The sequence below is a fragment of the Dendrobates tinctorius genome, unplaced genomic scaffold, assembly GCF_039654945.1.
Source record: "Dendrobates tinctorius isolate UK_male_01 unplaced genomic scaffold, ASM3965494v1 ptg000126l, whole genome shotgun sequence".
NCBI lineage: Eukaryota > Metazoa > Chordata > Amphibia > Anura > Dendrobatidae > Dendrobates > Dendrobates tinctorius.
Genome location: NW_027361794.1, coordinates 9,294,054 through 9,308,576, shown reverse-complemented (window position 1 = coordinate 9,308,576; position 14,523 = coordinate 9,294,054). Strand labels below are relative to the sequence as shown.

The following is a 14,523-nucleotide window of genomic DNA, read 5'->3' as shown; positions in this document are numbered from 1 at the left end:
ATCACTACTTCCATTCCGAGCCCCAACGTGTCCCTGAACTGTGCCCCCCCACATATGGGGTACCAGTGTACTCAGGACAAACTGGACAACAACTTTTGGGGTCCAATTTATCCTGTTACCCTTGTGAAAATAAAAAATAGTGGGCTAAAAATAATTTTTTGAGGAAAAAATATTTTTTATTTTCAAGGCTCTGCGTTATAAACTTCTGTGAAGCACTTGGGGGTTCAAAGTGCACACCTCACATCTAGATTAGTTCCTTGGGTGATCTAGTTTCCAAAATGGGGACATTTGTGGGGGGTTTGCACTGTTTATGTACATCAGGGGCTCTGCAAACGTAACATGACGCCCACAGACCATTCCATCAAGTCTTCATTTCAAAGCATCACTACTTCCCTTCCGAGCCCCAACGTGTGCCCAAACAGTGGTCCCCCCCCAGTTATGGGGTACCAGCGTACTCAGGACACACTGGACAACAACCTCTGGGGTCCAAAATATCCTGTTACCCTTGTGAAAATAAAAAAATAGTGGACTAAAAATCATTTTTTGAGGAAAAAATATTTTTTATTTTCAAGGCTCTGCGTTATAAACTTCTGTGAAGCACTTGGGGGTTCAAAGTGCTCACCTCACATCTAGATTAGTTCCTTGGGTGATCTAGTTTCCAAAATGGGGTCATTTGTGGGGGGTTTCCACTGTTTAGGTACATCAGGGGCTCTGCAAACGTAACATGACGCCCACAGACCATTCCATCAAGTCTTCATTTCAAAGCGTCACTACTTCCCTTCCGAGCTCCAAAGTGTGCCCAAACAGTGGTCCCCCCAACATATGGGGTACCAGCGTACTCAGGACAAGCTGGACAACAACTTTTGGGGTCCAATTTATCCTGTTACCCTTGTGAAAATAAAAAATAGCAGGCTAAAAATTTATTTTTTGAGGAAAAAAAAATATTTTTATTTTAACGGCTCTGCGTTATTAACTTCTGTGTAGCACCTGGGGGTTAAAAATGCTCACTATGCATCTAGATAAGTTCCTTAGGGGGTCTAGTTTCCAAAATGGGGTCATTTGTGGGGGAGATCCAAAGTTTACGCACACAGGGGCTCTGCAAACACGACATGGTGTCCGCTAACGATTGGAGCTAATTTTCCATTCAAAAAGTCAAATGACGCTCCTTCCCTTCTGAGCCAGGCTGTGCGCTGAAACAGTGGTTTCTCCCCACATATGGGGTACCAGTGTACTCAGGACAAACTGGACAACAACTTTTGGGGTCCAATTTATCCTGTTACCATTGGGAAAATAAAAAATTGCGGGCTAAAAAATCATTTTTGAGGAAAAAAAAAATTTTTTTTATTTTCATGGCTCTGCATTTATAAACTTCTGAGAAGCACTTGGGGATTCAGAGTGCTCACTACACATCTAGATAAGCTCCTTGGGGGTTCTAGTTTCCAAAATGGGGTCACTTGTGTGGGTTTCTACTGTTTAGGCACACAGGGGCTCTGCAAAAGCAACATGACGCCCGCAGAACATTCCATCAAAGTCTGCATTCCAAAATGGCGCTCCTTCCCTTCTGAGCTCTCCCGTGCTCCCAAACAGTGGTTTCCCCCCCACATATGGGGTATCGGTGTACTCAGGACAAATTGCACAACAACTTTTGTGGTTCAATTTCTCCTGTTAGCCTTGTGAAAATAAAAAATAGCGGGCTAAAAAATCATTTTTGAGCAAAAAAAAATGATTTTTAATTTTCACTGCTCTGCGTTATAAACTTCTGTGAAGCACTTGGGGGTTCAAAGTGCTCACCACACATCTAGATAAGTTCCTTCGAGGGTCTAGTTTCCAAAATGGGGTCACTTGTGGGGGAGCTCCAATGTTTAGACACACAGGGGCTCTCCAAACGCGACATGGCAACCGCTAAATATTCAAGCATATTTTCCATTCAAAAAGTAAAATGGCGCTCCTTGCCTTCTGAGCTCTGCCGTGCGCCCAAACAGTGGTTTATGACCACATATGAGGTATCGGTGTACTCAGAAGAAATTGCCCATCAAATTTTATGATACATTTTATCCTGTTACCCATGTGAAAATGAAAAAACTGATGCTAAAAGAAAATTTTGGTTGGAAAAATTAAAATGTCCATTTTTTCATTCCATGTTGCTTTAGATCCTGTGAAGCACCTGAAGGGTTAATAATCTTCTTGAATGTAGTTTTGAGTAGCTTGAGGGGTGCAGTTTTTAGAATGGTGTCACTTTTGGGTATTTTCTGCTATATAGACCCCTCAAAGTGACTTCAAATGTGAGGTGGTCCCTAAAAAAAATGGTTTTGTAAATTTTGTTGTAAAAATGAGAAATTGCTGGTCAACTTTTAACCCTTATAACTTCCTAACGAAAAAAAATGTTGTTTCCAAAATTGTGCTGATGTAAAGTAAACATGTGGGAAATGTTATTTATTAACTATTTTGTGTCACATAACTCTCTGGTTTAACAGAATAAAAATTCAAAATTTGAAAATTGCAAAATTTTCAAAATTTTCACCAAATTTCCATTTTTTTCACAAATAAACGCAAAAATTATCGACCTAAATTTACCACTAACATGAAGCCCAATATGTCACGAAAAAACAATCTCGGAATCGCTAGGATGCGTTGAAGCGTTCCTGAGTTATTACCTCATAAAGGGACATTGGTCAGAATTGCAAAAAATGGCCAGGTCGTTAAGGTCAAAATAGGCTGGGTCATGAAGGGGTTAAGGTCCTTAAATTTCTTGGGTTAACTGTCATCCCTCTTATTCATGGCTATCTAGTACTTGTATAGATCATTTATAGTTATTGGGTAAAATTCAATAAGTTTCTCTTTTCGTTCGTAAATATATATTAGAATGCATGTTAATGATTTGGGATATTACTGGAGATGACGTTACAATTCATGTGTTCCATAATTTTGAGCGCAATATATTTCTCTTTGGATGATACCGAAAGTGACGCGGGTATGAATGGATGCGTTCCACATAGTGGAGTGCAAGATGCTGAAGTGACGTGGGTACTATCGTATGCTGTTGTGAATTCTCTTGATCTGACATCTGAGTCGGGGCTCCCTCTGGTGGTTACTGAGGGTAGTGGAGCTTGCCGGGTTGACAGAAGTCTGCCACCTGACGACTATGATTGGAAATCAGAGGTTACTGACTGGGAGGATATAAGTGAGCAGGCTTCCCTCAGTTGTTGCTGGTGATTGGTTTCTTCCTGTGCATTTTGAGGTCTGCTGTCTCCTGCCTGATACTGCATTTTTCAGTTAAGTTGTTCATTTGCTAATCCTTTGCATCTGATCTGGTTTTGCCTCTTTCTGCTTTACTGTGAGGGTTCAGCGTGCTTCCTGCTGGGGCTGTGCTGGACCCCGCTCCATACGTTACAGCTTGTATCAGTTTGTTCAGTCCCCTGTTATATTAGTCTCTTTTGCTTTGCTGCCAGTTCACACCAGAATGCTGATATAGTGGGGGAGAGGTCGTAAGACCTCAGTGTTTTTTGTACATCAGACGTGTTGGATTTTTTAGGGGTTTTGTGTGATTGCAGACAGTGTCTTTCCTTTCCTATCTAGACAGTTTGGGCACCATCATTTGCTCAGTCTATTTTCTGCCTGTGTTTGTGCCTCATCTTGTCTCACTGACAATATATGTTTGGGGGCTATCTATTTCTTTGGGGTTCTACTCCGGTGCAGTTTAGATTTCACCTTTCTTGCTTTAAGCTTAGTTAGTTCTCCGGCGGTGCTGAGGCATCTAGGGCATCGTAGGTATGCCCCACGGCTACTGCTAGTTGTGTTGTTAGGATTAGGGGTCTGCAATCCGCTAGTTACCAACTTTTCTGGTTTCCTGGTGGCCTAGCCTATTCCTGCCATCCTCCTTGGTGACCTATTCATAACAGTATGCTCTCCATGGCTGAACGCACACTATGTCAGTGTCTTGGAAGTTGCATTAACTAGACTTCCGGGGTTTCCTTTGCCAGTGAAATGCACACTGGAATGGGTAAGGACATATACGTATGATTTACGGAAAGGAGCATTATATTAATATTGAACTGCCCGGGTGTAAAAAAAAAACAAAAAACGATTGGATGGGCAAAGCTAATTGAGGCGTTGTTAATGATACGGGGTCGCAAGTTACGGCCATGCCAGAGACCTATTTCCGGCTGCACTTTCCCGAGGCTGTGAGGCCCCAGTGGGAGTCAGTGATAAAGCTGCTAGCCGCTAACCAGCTACCATTCCCTGTCGTCGGAGTAGCCTGGATGCAAATGTCATTGTGCGTCAAACAACTCGGCCGCCGAGGTGTGATTCTGACCCAGGGAGATGCAAGCAAAAAGCTCCCTGTCACCCTGGGTATGAACATATTGAGGGAGTTTGGCAGCTTACTCCTTAGCGAGCCTACACAAGAGACCCTGAAACAATGGAGCTCACGCACTCCCCAAGGGCAGGTCTTCCAACTGCTGGTGCAGGGGGCGCGGGTCCTACAGGACTGCGAGGAGGGAGAGGTGCTGGGAAGAGTGACCACACCGGTGGCCCCTCAGCTCGTGCTGCCGCCAGGGCAGACGGTGGTAGCCTTGCCCGTCCGGGCCCACGTACCTCTGGAGGGAGTAGAGGTGCAGGTGGAGCCGTGCTTCTCATAGCATCTACTCCCTGGAGTGCTAGTGGCCCACGCCTTGGCCACCGTGAGGAAGGGGACCGTTTTCGTGCACTGTGTTAACCTAGAAGATCAAGACGTCATCCAAAAACCACATGCCGAAATGGTGAAACCTCTGGAAGTGCTTCCGACCACGGCATTACAGCTAAAAGTGAAGGCGGGGGACCCATGGGCGGTGACTATTCGTTCCATCCATACCGCCGGGTCCTCGCCCAAAGAGAAGGGCCCAGCCATCCTAGAGAAATGCAAGCAGAGCTCTCTGGCCTAACCCCGACCCAAATACATAAAGTAGAAGCACTCCTGGGCCAATCATGAAGACAACTTTGGGTGCACCACAGCCATCACACATGGCATTCCCACCGAAGGAACGGCCCCTATCAGGGAGCGATACCAACAGATTCCTCCTCAGCTATACCAAGAGGTAAAAACACTACTGGGCCAATTGCTGCAGAAAGGGGTTATCCGGGAAAGCCAGAGTCCTTGGGCAGCCCCCATTGTGTTAGTCCGAAAGAAAGACGGCACCTTGCAGTTCTGCATAGATTACCGAAAGTTGAACGCCTGTACCATCAAAGATTCATACCCGCTGCCCCGCATAGAAAAGTCCTTATCAGACCTGGGGAAGGCAGGTGCCAATGTTGGAGGAAGACCGCGCCAAGACCGCGTTCATCTTGCCCATGGGACTGTTCGAATTTAACCGCATGCTGTTCGGGCTAGCCAACGCCCCCGGGACCTTCCAACGGCTAATGGAGTGATGTCTGGGAGATCTCAACTTTGAGGCCACTTTGATATACCTGGACAACATCATCATCTAAGCTGCCATCATCTAAGCAGTTGGGGCAGGTGCTCGGTCGGCTGCAAAAGTACGGGTTGAAGGTAAAACCCCAGAAATGCCACCTGTTCCGTATGCAGATCGAATACCTAGGGCATACCGTCTCCGCCGAGGGTGTTAGACCGTCCATGGAGAAAGTCGCTGCAATACAGGGGCGGCCTACTCCCGAGACGGTAAAAAATGTACAAGCCTTTCTGGGGTTGGCCGGATATTACCATCACTTCGTAAAAAACTTCGCCCGCTGGGCCCGAGCTCTGCGGGACCTGCTGAAGGGGGCCCCTGCTGGGGCCAATAGTTGGAAGATCCAGTGGTGGGATCCACAGGAAGAGGCCTTCCAAGAACTCAAAACCGCACTCTCGGAAGCCCCAGTGTTGGCTTACGCGGATTTCTCGCAGCCGTTCATACTGCACACCGACGGAAGCTTGCACAGGCTGGGAGCTGTATTGTCCCAAGTCCAAGACGGCCGGGAAAGAGTGATCGCTTACGGTAGCCGATCGCTCCACGATTCCGAACACAATCCCGACAATTACAACTCCTTTAAGCTCGAGCTTCTTGCGGTAGTGTGGGCTGTGACGGAGTGGTTCATGGAGTACCTGGCAGGCTCTGAGGTAGTGGTACAGACTGACAACAACCCACTGGCCCACCTTGACAATGCAAAATTGGGGGCCCTGGAACAACAATGGGTGGCCCGGATGGCCAAATTCAAATATAAAATCATTTACAAACGGGGAGCGGAGAACGTGCATGCCGATGCCCTCTCTGGAATTTGACGTACGGCCCTGGGAAAAACCGGGGCGAAGAGCTGGAAGGAGAAGAGACGCCGTTCTCTCTGGCCCCCGCCAGAATCGCAGCTGTAACCCGAGAGCAATCCCATACAGAACCCGCTAGGGGCATATTAGAACAATCCCAGGATGAATGGATCCGACAACAAAAAGAAGATGGAGAGATTGGCCCCCTGCATCAATGGGTGGCCACGAGACAGCTACCAAATGACACCCAAAGAAAGACATTGACTCGAGACACTCTACTAGTTTCTCCCACTGGCGAAGAATTAGCAATCAAAGGAGGACTATTGTACCGAAAGGCAGTGCTGCGCACAGCACCAGCGACAGCCGGGCAGATGGTAATACCAGGAGTCCGTCTCACTGAACTTGCTCGCAAAGCTCACGAAAAAGGGGCTCATTTTGGGGCACAAAAGACTTTTCAGTGGTTACAACAAATAGCCTACCATCCCCTTTTACAAGCCGAAGTGGAAGGAGTTTTCCGTGCATGCCGCCTGTGTGAGCTAACTAAACCACCTGAACAACAGGCTCCCGTACAAACAATAGTGACAGCGGCACCCCTCGAACTCCTGATGATAGACTAACCATCGGTCCCGCTCACCAGGGGTACGAACATTGTCTCGTCACAGTGGACCATTTTACCAAATTCGCCGTGGTGACCCCTACTCGGGATCAAACGGCGGAATCGGCTGCCTTCACAATCTGTAAGAACTTTATCCAAGTATACGGCTACCCCCAGCGGATCCATTCAGACCAAGGTGCGTGCTTCCTGGGAAAAGTAATGGAAGAACTACATCGCTTATACAGTATCGATAAATCCTGAACCACACCATACCATCCTCAAGGGAATGGGGTCAGCAAGCAATTTAACCGGACATTAATCCAAATGCTACGTACTCTGGAGGATGACCGAAAAGCCCGCTGGCCCGAATACATCCCCAAACTGGTCTGGGTATATAACAACCGGGTACACCGGCTGGGAAGCAAGGGGATCACCGAGGTGGAGTTGAATCCGGAGGAAGAACAACCATGGACTGGAGTCTCCTCGTGGGTCCGGAATCACCGGTATAGGCTACAAACCTTACACCGGATCGTCGATACAAAACTTCAGGACCTGGAACATCCAGGGAAGACCCCATCCCAACCCACCGAATTCCAGGCAGGAGATTGTGTACTTGTACGAGATCAGCGCCCCCAAAACAAACTGGGACACCACTGAGAAGAAAGTCCCTACCGAGTACTGCGACGAGTAAGCCCAGATGGGCCAGTGTACGAAATACAGCCTGAAAAAGAGGGGGATCACCCCGCCCGAACAGTACATCGCAAAATGTTGCGACCCTGTACTTCCACAGACCCTGAATGACCCGAGGCCCCTCCTCAGACCCCAGAACCTCCGGCCAGCAGTATGGAATGAGGACAATGAGGAAGACCTTCCGGCAGTACAAACGGACACTTCAAAAACCAATACCCCAACAACCCTAGTCAATCCACCATCTTCCACCACCCCAGAAGACTCCACCACAGTCGAACCCCCGAACGCTATGAACAGGACCAGTTCGTGTGGCAGAAAAGACTTTTACATCAAGAGGCAGGGCCAGACCCCTCCAAGCCCTCGCTCGAGGACTGGCAAGCATACAGGATGGGGGAGTGTAGGAGGGAGAGTCCCCACTGTGTAAACGGGCCGGAGCCAAAGGAGACTGTCACCAAGGTTCCTACGGAGACTTTTTCCTGGGGACATAATTAGAGGACTGACCAGAGACAGTTGTAGAAGGAGTGGGATCGGAGCAGGTATAAAAGGAGCTAAGAACGCCAGCAGGGGGCACTTGACAGAGCGGGAGAGGAGCAGGAAGCCTAGGTGGCTCCAGAGAGCCAGAGTCATAAGGAGTGAGCGACGACCAGAGAGATTGGAGGGAGACTCACCACGGTCAGGGAGGAGACAGCACCGAGCAGCCCAGCAGAGGGACGCCGCTCCCACTCCAGTCACTCTAGCCCACGGTTGTTTGTTTTTGTGCGATGAGTAGCTTTTATTGGTGTTATTTTCACCTACACAACATTGTTTGGAGTTTTCTTTATTCCATATTTGGGATGCAGAATGAATAAACATTTGAACAACACGCTCTACTGGTTCATCCTATGAGGTTTTATATTAGACTGTGAACTGTCATTGTCTTGTTGAATAAAGAAATTTTTACAGACATGCATTTTTACAAAACGTTTAAGTAGAAATGTTTAAAAATCTAAAATTTAAGGATATTTTATTCATAAATAATAATTGTTTTTTTTCTTGGCAGATGACTGTACCAGGAGATCAGAGGAACAGCTGGCATCTTCAATTTTTAAATCAGATGATCTTGAGACCCCACAGGATACAATTGAACTGAATCCTATAACTCCAGATATACCTTCATCCCTTCACAGCAAAGATCTGTCATCTAATCCTGTGAAACAGGTCCTGTCTTCTGATGCATTACCGACTGCTAAGGAAAATCAAAGTCACAAAATAAGCATTAAAAAAAGAATTGCTTCTAAAGCAAAGAAGCCATTGTCACATTCAGAATATAAAAATAGTTTTGCGATTGAAAAGTCTTTTCTTAAATATCAAAAACTTCACATAGCGGAGAATACATTTTCTTGTTCCAAGTGCGGGGAATCTTTTAAGCAGAAATCATATTTTGTTACTCACCAGAGAACTCACAAAGGGGATAAGCCATTTTCATGTTCAGAATGTGGGAAATGTTTTATCCGGAAAGCGCATCTTGATAACCACCAGAGAACTCACACAGGGGAGAAGCCTTTTTCCTGTTCAGAATGTGGGAAATGTTTTACAGAGAAATCAGGTCTTATCAAACATCAGAGAAGTCACACAGGGGAGGAGCCTTTTTCATGTTCAGAATGTGAGAAATGTTTCAATCAGAAATCAGATTTTGTTAAGCACCAGAAAACTCACACTGGGGAGAAGCCTTTTTCCTGTTTAGAATGTGGGAAATGTTTTAATCATAATTCAGGTTTTGTTATGCACCAGAGAGTTCACACAGGTGAGAAGCCTTTTTCATGTTCAGAATGTGGTAAATGTTTTAAACAGAAAGGTCATCTTGATAACCACCAGAGAACCCATGTAGGGGAAAAGCCTTTTTCCTGTTCAGAATGTGGAAAATGTTTTAGCCATAAATCACATGTTGTTATACACTTAAGAACCCACACAGGGGAGAAGCCTTTTTCATGTTCAGAATGTGGGAAATGTTTTGCAAATACATCAAATCTCATCAAACACAAAAGAACTCACACAGGGGAGAAACCTTTTTCCTGTTCAGAATGTGGGAAATGTTTTAACCAGAAATCAGATTTTGTTAAGCACCAGAGAACCCACACAGGGGAGAAACCTTTTTCCTGTTCAGAATGTTGGAGATGTTTTAACGAGAAATCAGATTTGGCTAGGCACCAGAGAACCCACACAGGGGTCAGGCCTTTTTCCTGTTCAGAATGTGGAAAACGTTTTAACCAGAAATCAGATTTGGTTAAGCACCAGAGAACGCACACAGGGGAGAAGCCTTTTTCCTGTTCAGAATGTGGAAAATGTTTTGTGCAGAAATCATCTCTTCTTACTCACCAAAGACGTCACCCAGGCAAGAAGACTTTTTCATGTTCTTAAATTGGGAAATGTTTTACAAGGAAATCAACTCTTAATAAACATCAGAGAAGTCACACAGGAGAGAAACCTTTTTCATGTTCAGATTTTTGGAAATGTTTTAATTGAAAATTGTATCTTAAAAAAAAAAAGACAAACTTAATGATTGAATACCCTGCAATAAATACATAAACGACAATAGTGCATGAAAATAATATAGGGCACTTAGGTAATATGTCTTTTGATAAAAAAAAAATTGAAAAGCCATTCCCCCACTTCATGATGATTAATTGAGACAGTCCTAACACTAATATTAAAAACCTTTCCATTTGTCACGTGACATGCATGTGGATAAGTGCTGAGAAGGATCGGATCCAACTAGTGGAGACCCAGCCTTGGGAAACCTCATCAACATAATGCCCAGCTCAAGGAAAGCCAGGCCACACCTTTATATGCACATGATGCAAACTGACTGAAATAACTCAAAGGTATGAACGAGGATATAAACTGGTGTGCAAGCGCACGTTGACAATTGTATCTTCTACAAGGACAATCCCTTCTCATTCTTCATGTTTGGCCTTGTTAAAATAAAAATACTCGTTCGCACCTCCCGTTCTGGCGGCATTCCATTGGTGTCGCAAGTCGCATTCCCGGGGCTCATGTAAGGTTGTTACATTACACAAGCTCTGCACCCAATCAACGCCGCCTTCACTGTCCCCACCTTCAGATGTTTTGAACATTAATAGGAGGGACATGTCCTAGAGATCGCACCAAGAGAATGCACAAATTGAGAACTCTCTTTGCAGATCGTGTTCCTGGGGGAGTTAAAAGCGATTTACAGCCTCCAACATTATGTCTGATGCAGGAAATAAAGAAAAGAGATCAGTGGTTAATCTGAGGCCCTCCACGTACGTCAGCACGTCTGGCATGCAGCAATTCATATCGGAGGGCTCATTTTCCCGCTCTGGCGCCATTGCTGCCTCAGCTTGGAAAAAGAAGCTGTCTTGACCCTCATGATGCCTGACAGCTCAAGCCTGTAGGTCCTGCACTGACTTCTCTCTTTCTACAAGAAAACAGCTCCACAAATCTCCCTGTACTCTCACCGAAGCCCATATCCTGAGCAGTGATTAATTCACATGGAAATTTAACCCTTCGCCAGCCACAGGGGATTCTGATATGTGGAACGCCATAATTGATTCGTATATCATATTGCGTACACTGGCTACCCATCCACTCCAGAATCCAGTACAAACTTATTACCCTCACCCACAAAGCTCTTCATGGCTCAGCACCACCCTACATCTCCTCCCTTGTTTCAGTATACCATCCTACCGCGCCCTCCGTTCTGCTGATGACCTGAGGTTAGCATCCTCAATAATCAGAATCTCCCACTCCCGTCTCCAAGACTATACACGTGCTGCACCAATTCTTGGGAATGCACTTCCCAGGTCAATACGATTAGTCCCCAGTCCCTACAATTTTAAGCGTGCCCTGAAAACTCATTTATTCAGACTGGCCTACCGCCTCAACACATTAACCTAATCTATCCCTATGTGGCACAGCCAAAAGTTTTACCATAACCAGGTTCCCCGCATCATTTTCCCACATGCTTTATGCATCCTGTGTCTGACAGGATATCAGGACTCTTCAGACCTACAGATGACTACCCATTCCTGCTACTACATGTGGGGACAAATGACACCGCAAGAAACGACCTGGAAACCATCTGCAGAGACTTTGAAGACTTAGGCAAGAAAGTGAAAGAACTGGGAGCGCAGGTGGTCTTCTCTTCCATCCTCCCAGTGGATGGCCATGGAACAAGGAGGTGGAATAAGATTCTGCAGGTGAACAACTGGCTACGTCGATGGTGCCGTCAGCAACGATTTGGATTTCTGGATCACGGAGTGAACTACTTATACGATGGACTACTTGCTAGAGATGGGGTGCACCTTACGAAGACTGGAAAGCAGGTATTTGGAAGTCGCCTTGCTACACTTGTAAGGAGAGCTTTAAACTAGAACAACATGGGAAGGGAAGCAAAAGACCAGAAAAAGCCATACACCTGACAAATGCTACTGAGAACTCTGCTATTAGAAGTGGAAAGGAAGAACAAAGACGAAAGAATCTAATTAAAAAAAATATTGGAGAAGGAGAAACCAATCACAAACTAAAATGTTTCTATACTAATGCACAAAGCATGGGCAACAAACAAGGAGAATTGGAACTACTAACACAGGAAAAGAAATATGATGTCATTGGAATCACTGAAACTTGGTGGGACAATACACATGATTGGAATACAAGACTAGAAGGATACAACTTATTTGCAAGAAACAGACTTGATAAACGAGGAGGGGGTGTCGCATTGTATGTTAGAAATGCGTATATCTGCACAGAGATTGAAGCTTCAGAGACTGGGAGTTCTGTGGAAACTGTTTGGGTAAGAATACAAGGACAGAACAATGGAAAGGACACCATTGTAGGCATTTACTACAGGCCGCCTGTGCAAGCTGAAGATATGGATGAACTCTTTATGCATCAAATGGCCAAGTTCTCCAAAAAATATGACATAGTTGTCATGGGAGATTTCAACTATCCAGACATTTGTTGGGAATCTCTCTCAGGCAAAACTAACAGGTCAAGGAAATTCTTATCCTCTCTTGCTGACAACTTTATCTTCCAAAAGGTAAAGGAGAAAACAAGGGGAACTGCTACCTTGGATCTAATCCTTATAAACAGGGAGGAAATGGTTGAGGAGGTAAAAGTGGCTGGGACCCTAGGAGGTAGCGACCATGCTATTTTAGAATTTTGGATAACTAGAGGCGGAAGACCTGTGAAGACTCAGACGTCAAGGTTAGATTTCAGAAAGGCAGATTTTAAGGGATTCAGAAAGAGAATTGGAGGGATCCAATGGCTGGATATCCTTAAAGACAAAAATGTCCAGGAAGGATGGGAAATCTTGAAAAATGAAATTCTCAAAGCACAGTTGTTAACAATTCCGAAAAGAGGGAAGAATAGGAAGCATTTAAGGAAACCAGGATGGATGAACACAGAACTTAAGCACATGCTAAAAAGGAAGCAAAAAATGTTTATAAAATGGAAAGAAGGAGGCATATCTAAAGAAGAATATAATGCTGTCTGCAGAACCTGCAAGGCACAAATCAGATTATCTAAAGCTGAAAATGAATTGAGGCTTGCAAGAGATGTCAAAAGCAATAATAAAGGATTTTGGGGATATGTCAAAAGTAAAAGAAAAGTCAAAGATGCTATAGGATTTTTACAGGATGAAAATGATGAAATGGTAAGACAGGATGTTGAGAAGGCTAAACTTTTAAATTCCTATTTTGCATCTGTTTTCTCTCAGAAAGGAAATGTAACATCAACTGTTATTCACTGTCCTATTAAGGGAATAGAAGAATCCAGGATATCTATAAACAGAAAGATAGTGAGGAAACACTTAGCTAACCTAAATGTATTCAAGTCTCCAGGTCCAGATGAATTACACCCCAGAGTACTGAAGGAGATAGCAGAAGAAATTTTTGAACCCCTCTCCATAATCTTTGAAAATTCTTGGAGAACAGGAGAAGTGCCAGAAGACTGGAGAAGAGCAAATGTTGTTCCTATCTTCAAAAAGGGGAAGAAGGTGGACCCAGGCAACTATAGGCCGGTGAGTCTGACTTCTATACCAGGAAAGATCTTTGAACAAATTATTAAACAACATGTATGTCAATACCTGGATAAGAATGAAGTGATTAAACAGAGTCAGCATGGGTTTGTAACTAATAAGTCATGTCAGACTAATTTAATTTCCTTCTATGATGGTATTACTGATTGGGTGGATCAAGGAAATGCTGTAGATATAGTATATCTTGACTTCAGCAAAGCATTTGACAAAGTCTCTCATACAATCCTTATTGAAAAAATGACTAAGTATGGAATGGACAAGGCAACTGTTAGGTGGATTCATAACTGGCTTAGTGATCGGACCCAAAGAGTGGTCGTAAATGGCTGCACATCCAGTTGGAAGAATGTCTCAAGTGGGGTACCACAGGGCTCTGTCCTGGGCTCTGTATTGTTCAACATCTTTATCAACGATTTAGATGAAGGAATTGAGGGTAAACTGATTAAATTTGCTGATGACACAAAGCTAGGAGGGATAGCTAATACTAGAGAAGAGAGAGAGAGGATTCAAAAAGATTTAAATAAACTGGAGAAGTGGGCAGCAACTAACAGAATGGTTTTTAACAGGGAGAAATGCAAAGTACTACATCTGGGCAATAAAAATGAAAAAAGCATATATAGAATGGGAGGAATAGGGCTAAGTGACAGCACATGTGAAAAAGACTTGGGTATACTAATAGATCACAGACTGAATATGAGTCAACAGTGTGATGCAGCAGCAAAAAAGGCAAATGCAATTCTAGGATGTATTAACAGAAGCATACAGTCTAGATCACGTGAAGTAATTATTTCCCTCTACTCCTCTTTGGTCAGACCTCATCTGGAATATTGTGTCCAATTTTGGGCACCACATTTTAAAAAAGACATCAACAAACTGGAGCAAGTTCAGAAAAGAGCGACCAGAATGGTGACCGGTCTGCAAACCCTGTCTTATGAGGAAAGGTTGCAGGATTTG

At 44.6% G+C, this 14,523-nt stretch overlaps 1 protein-coding gene across 2 annotated transcripts in view; it reads left to right on the top strand.

Annotated features, from left to right (window-relative positions):
• Positions 1–11,704, top strand: part of LOC141047300 (uncharacterized) — a 46,229-nt gene extending 34,525 nt beyond the window's left edge. For both annotated transcript variants that reach the window (XM_073542356.1, XM_073542355.1), the window contains exon 7: positions 8,554–11,704. In XM_073542356.1, the coding sequence (XP_073398457.1) occupies positions 8,554–9,911 (1,358 nt within the window). In that variant the 3' untranslated portion in view covers positions 9,912–11,704. The remainder of the gene's footprint in view (positions 1–8,553) is intronic.
• Positions 11,705–14,523: the final 2,819 nt, after the last annotated feature.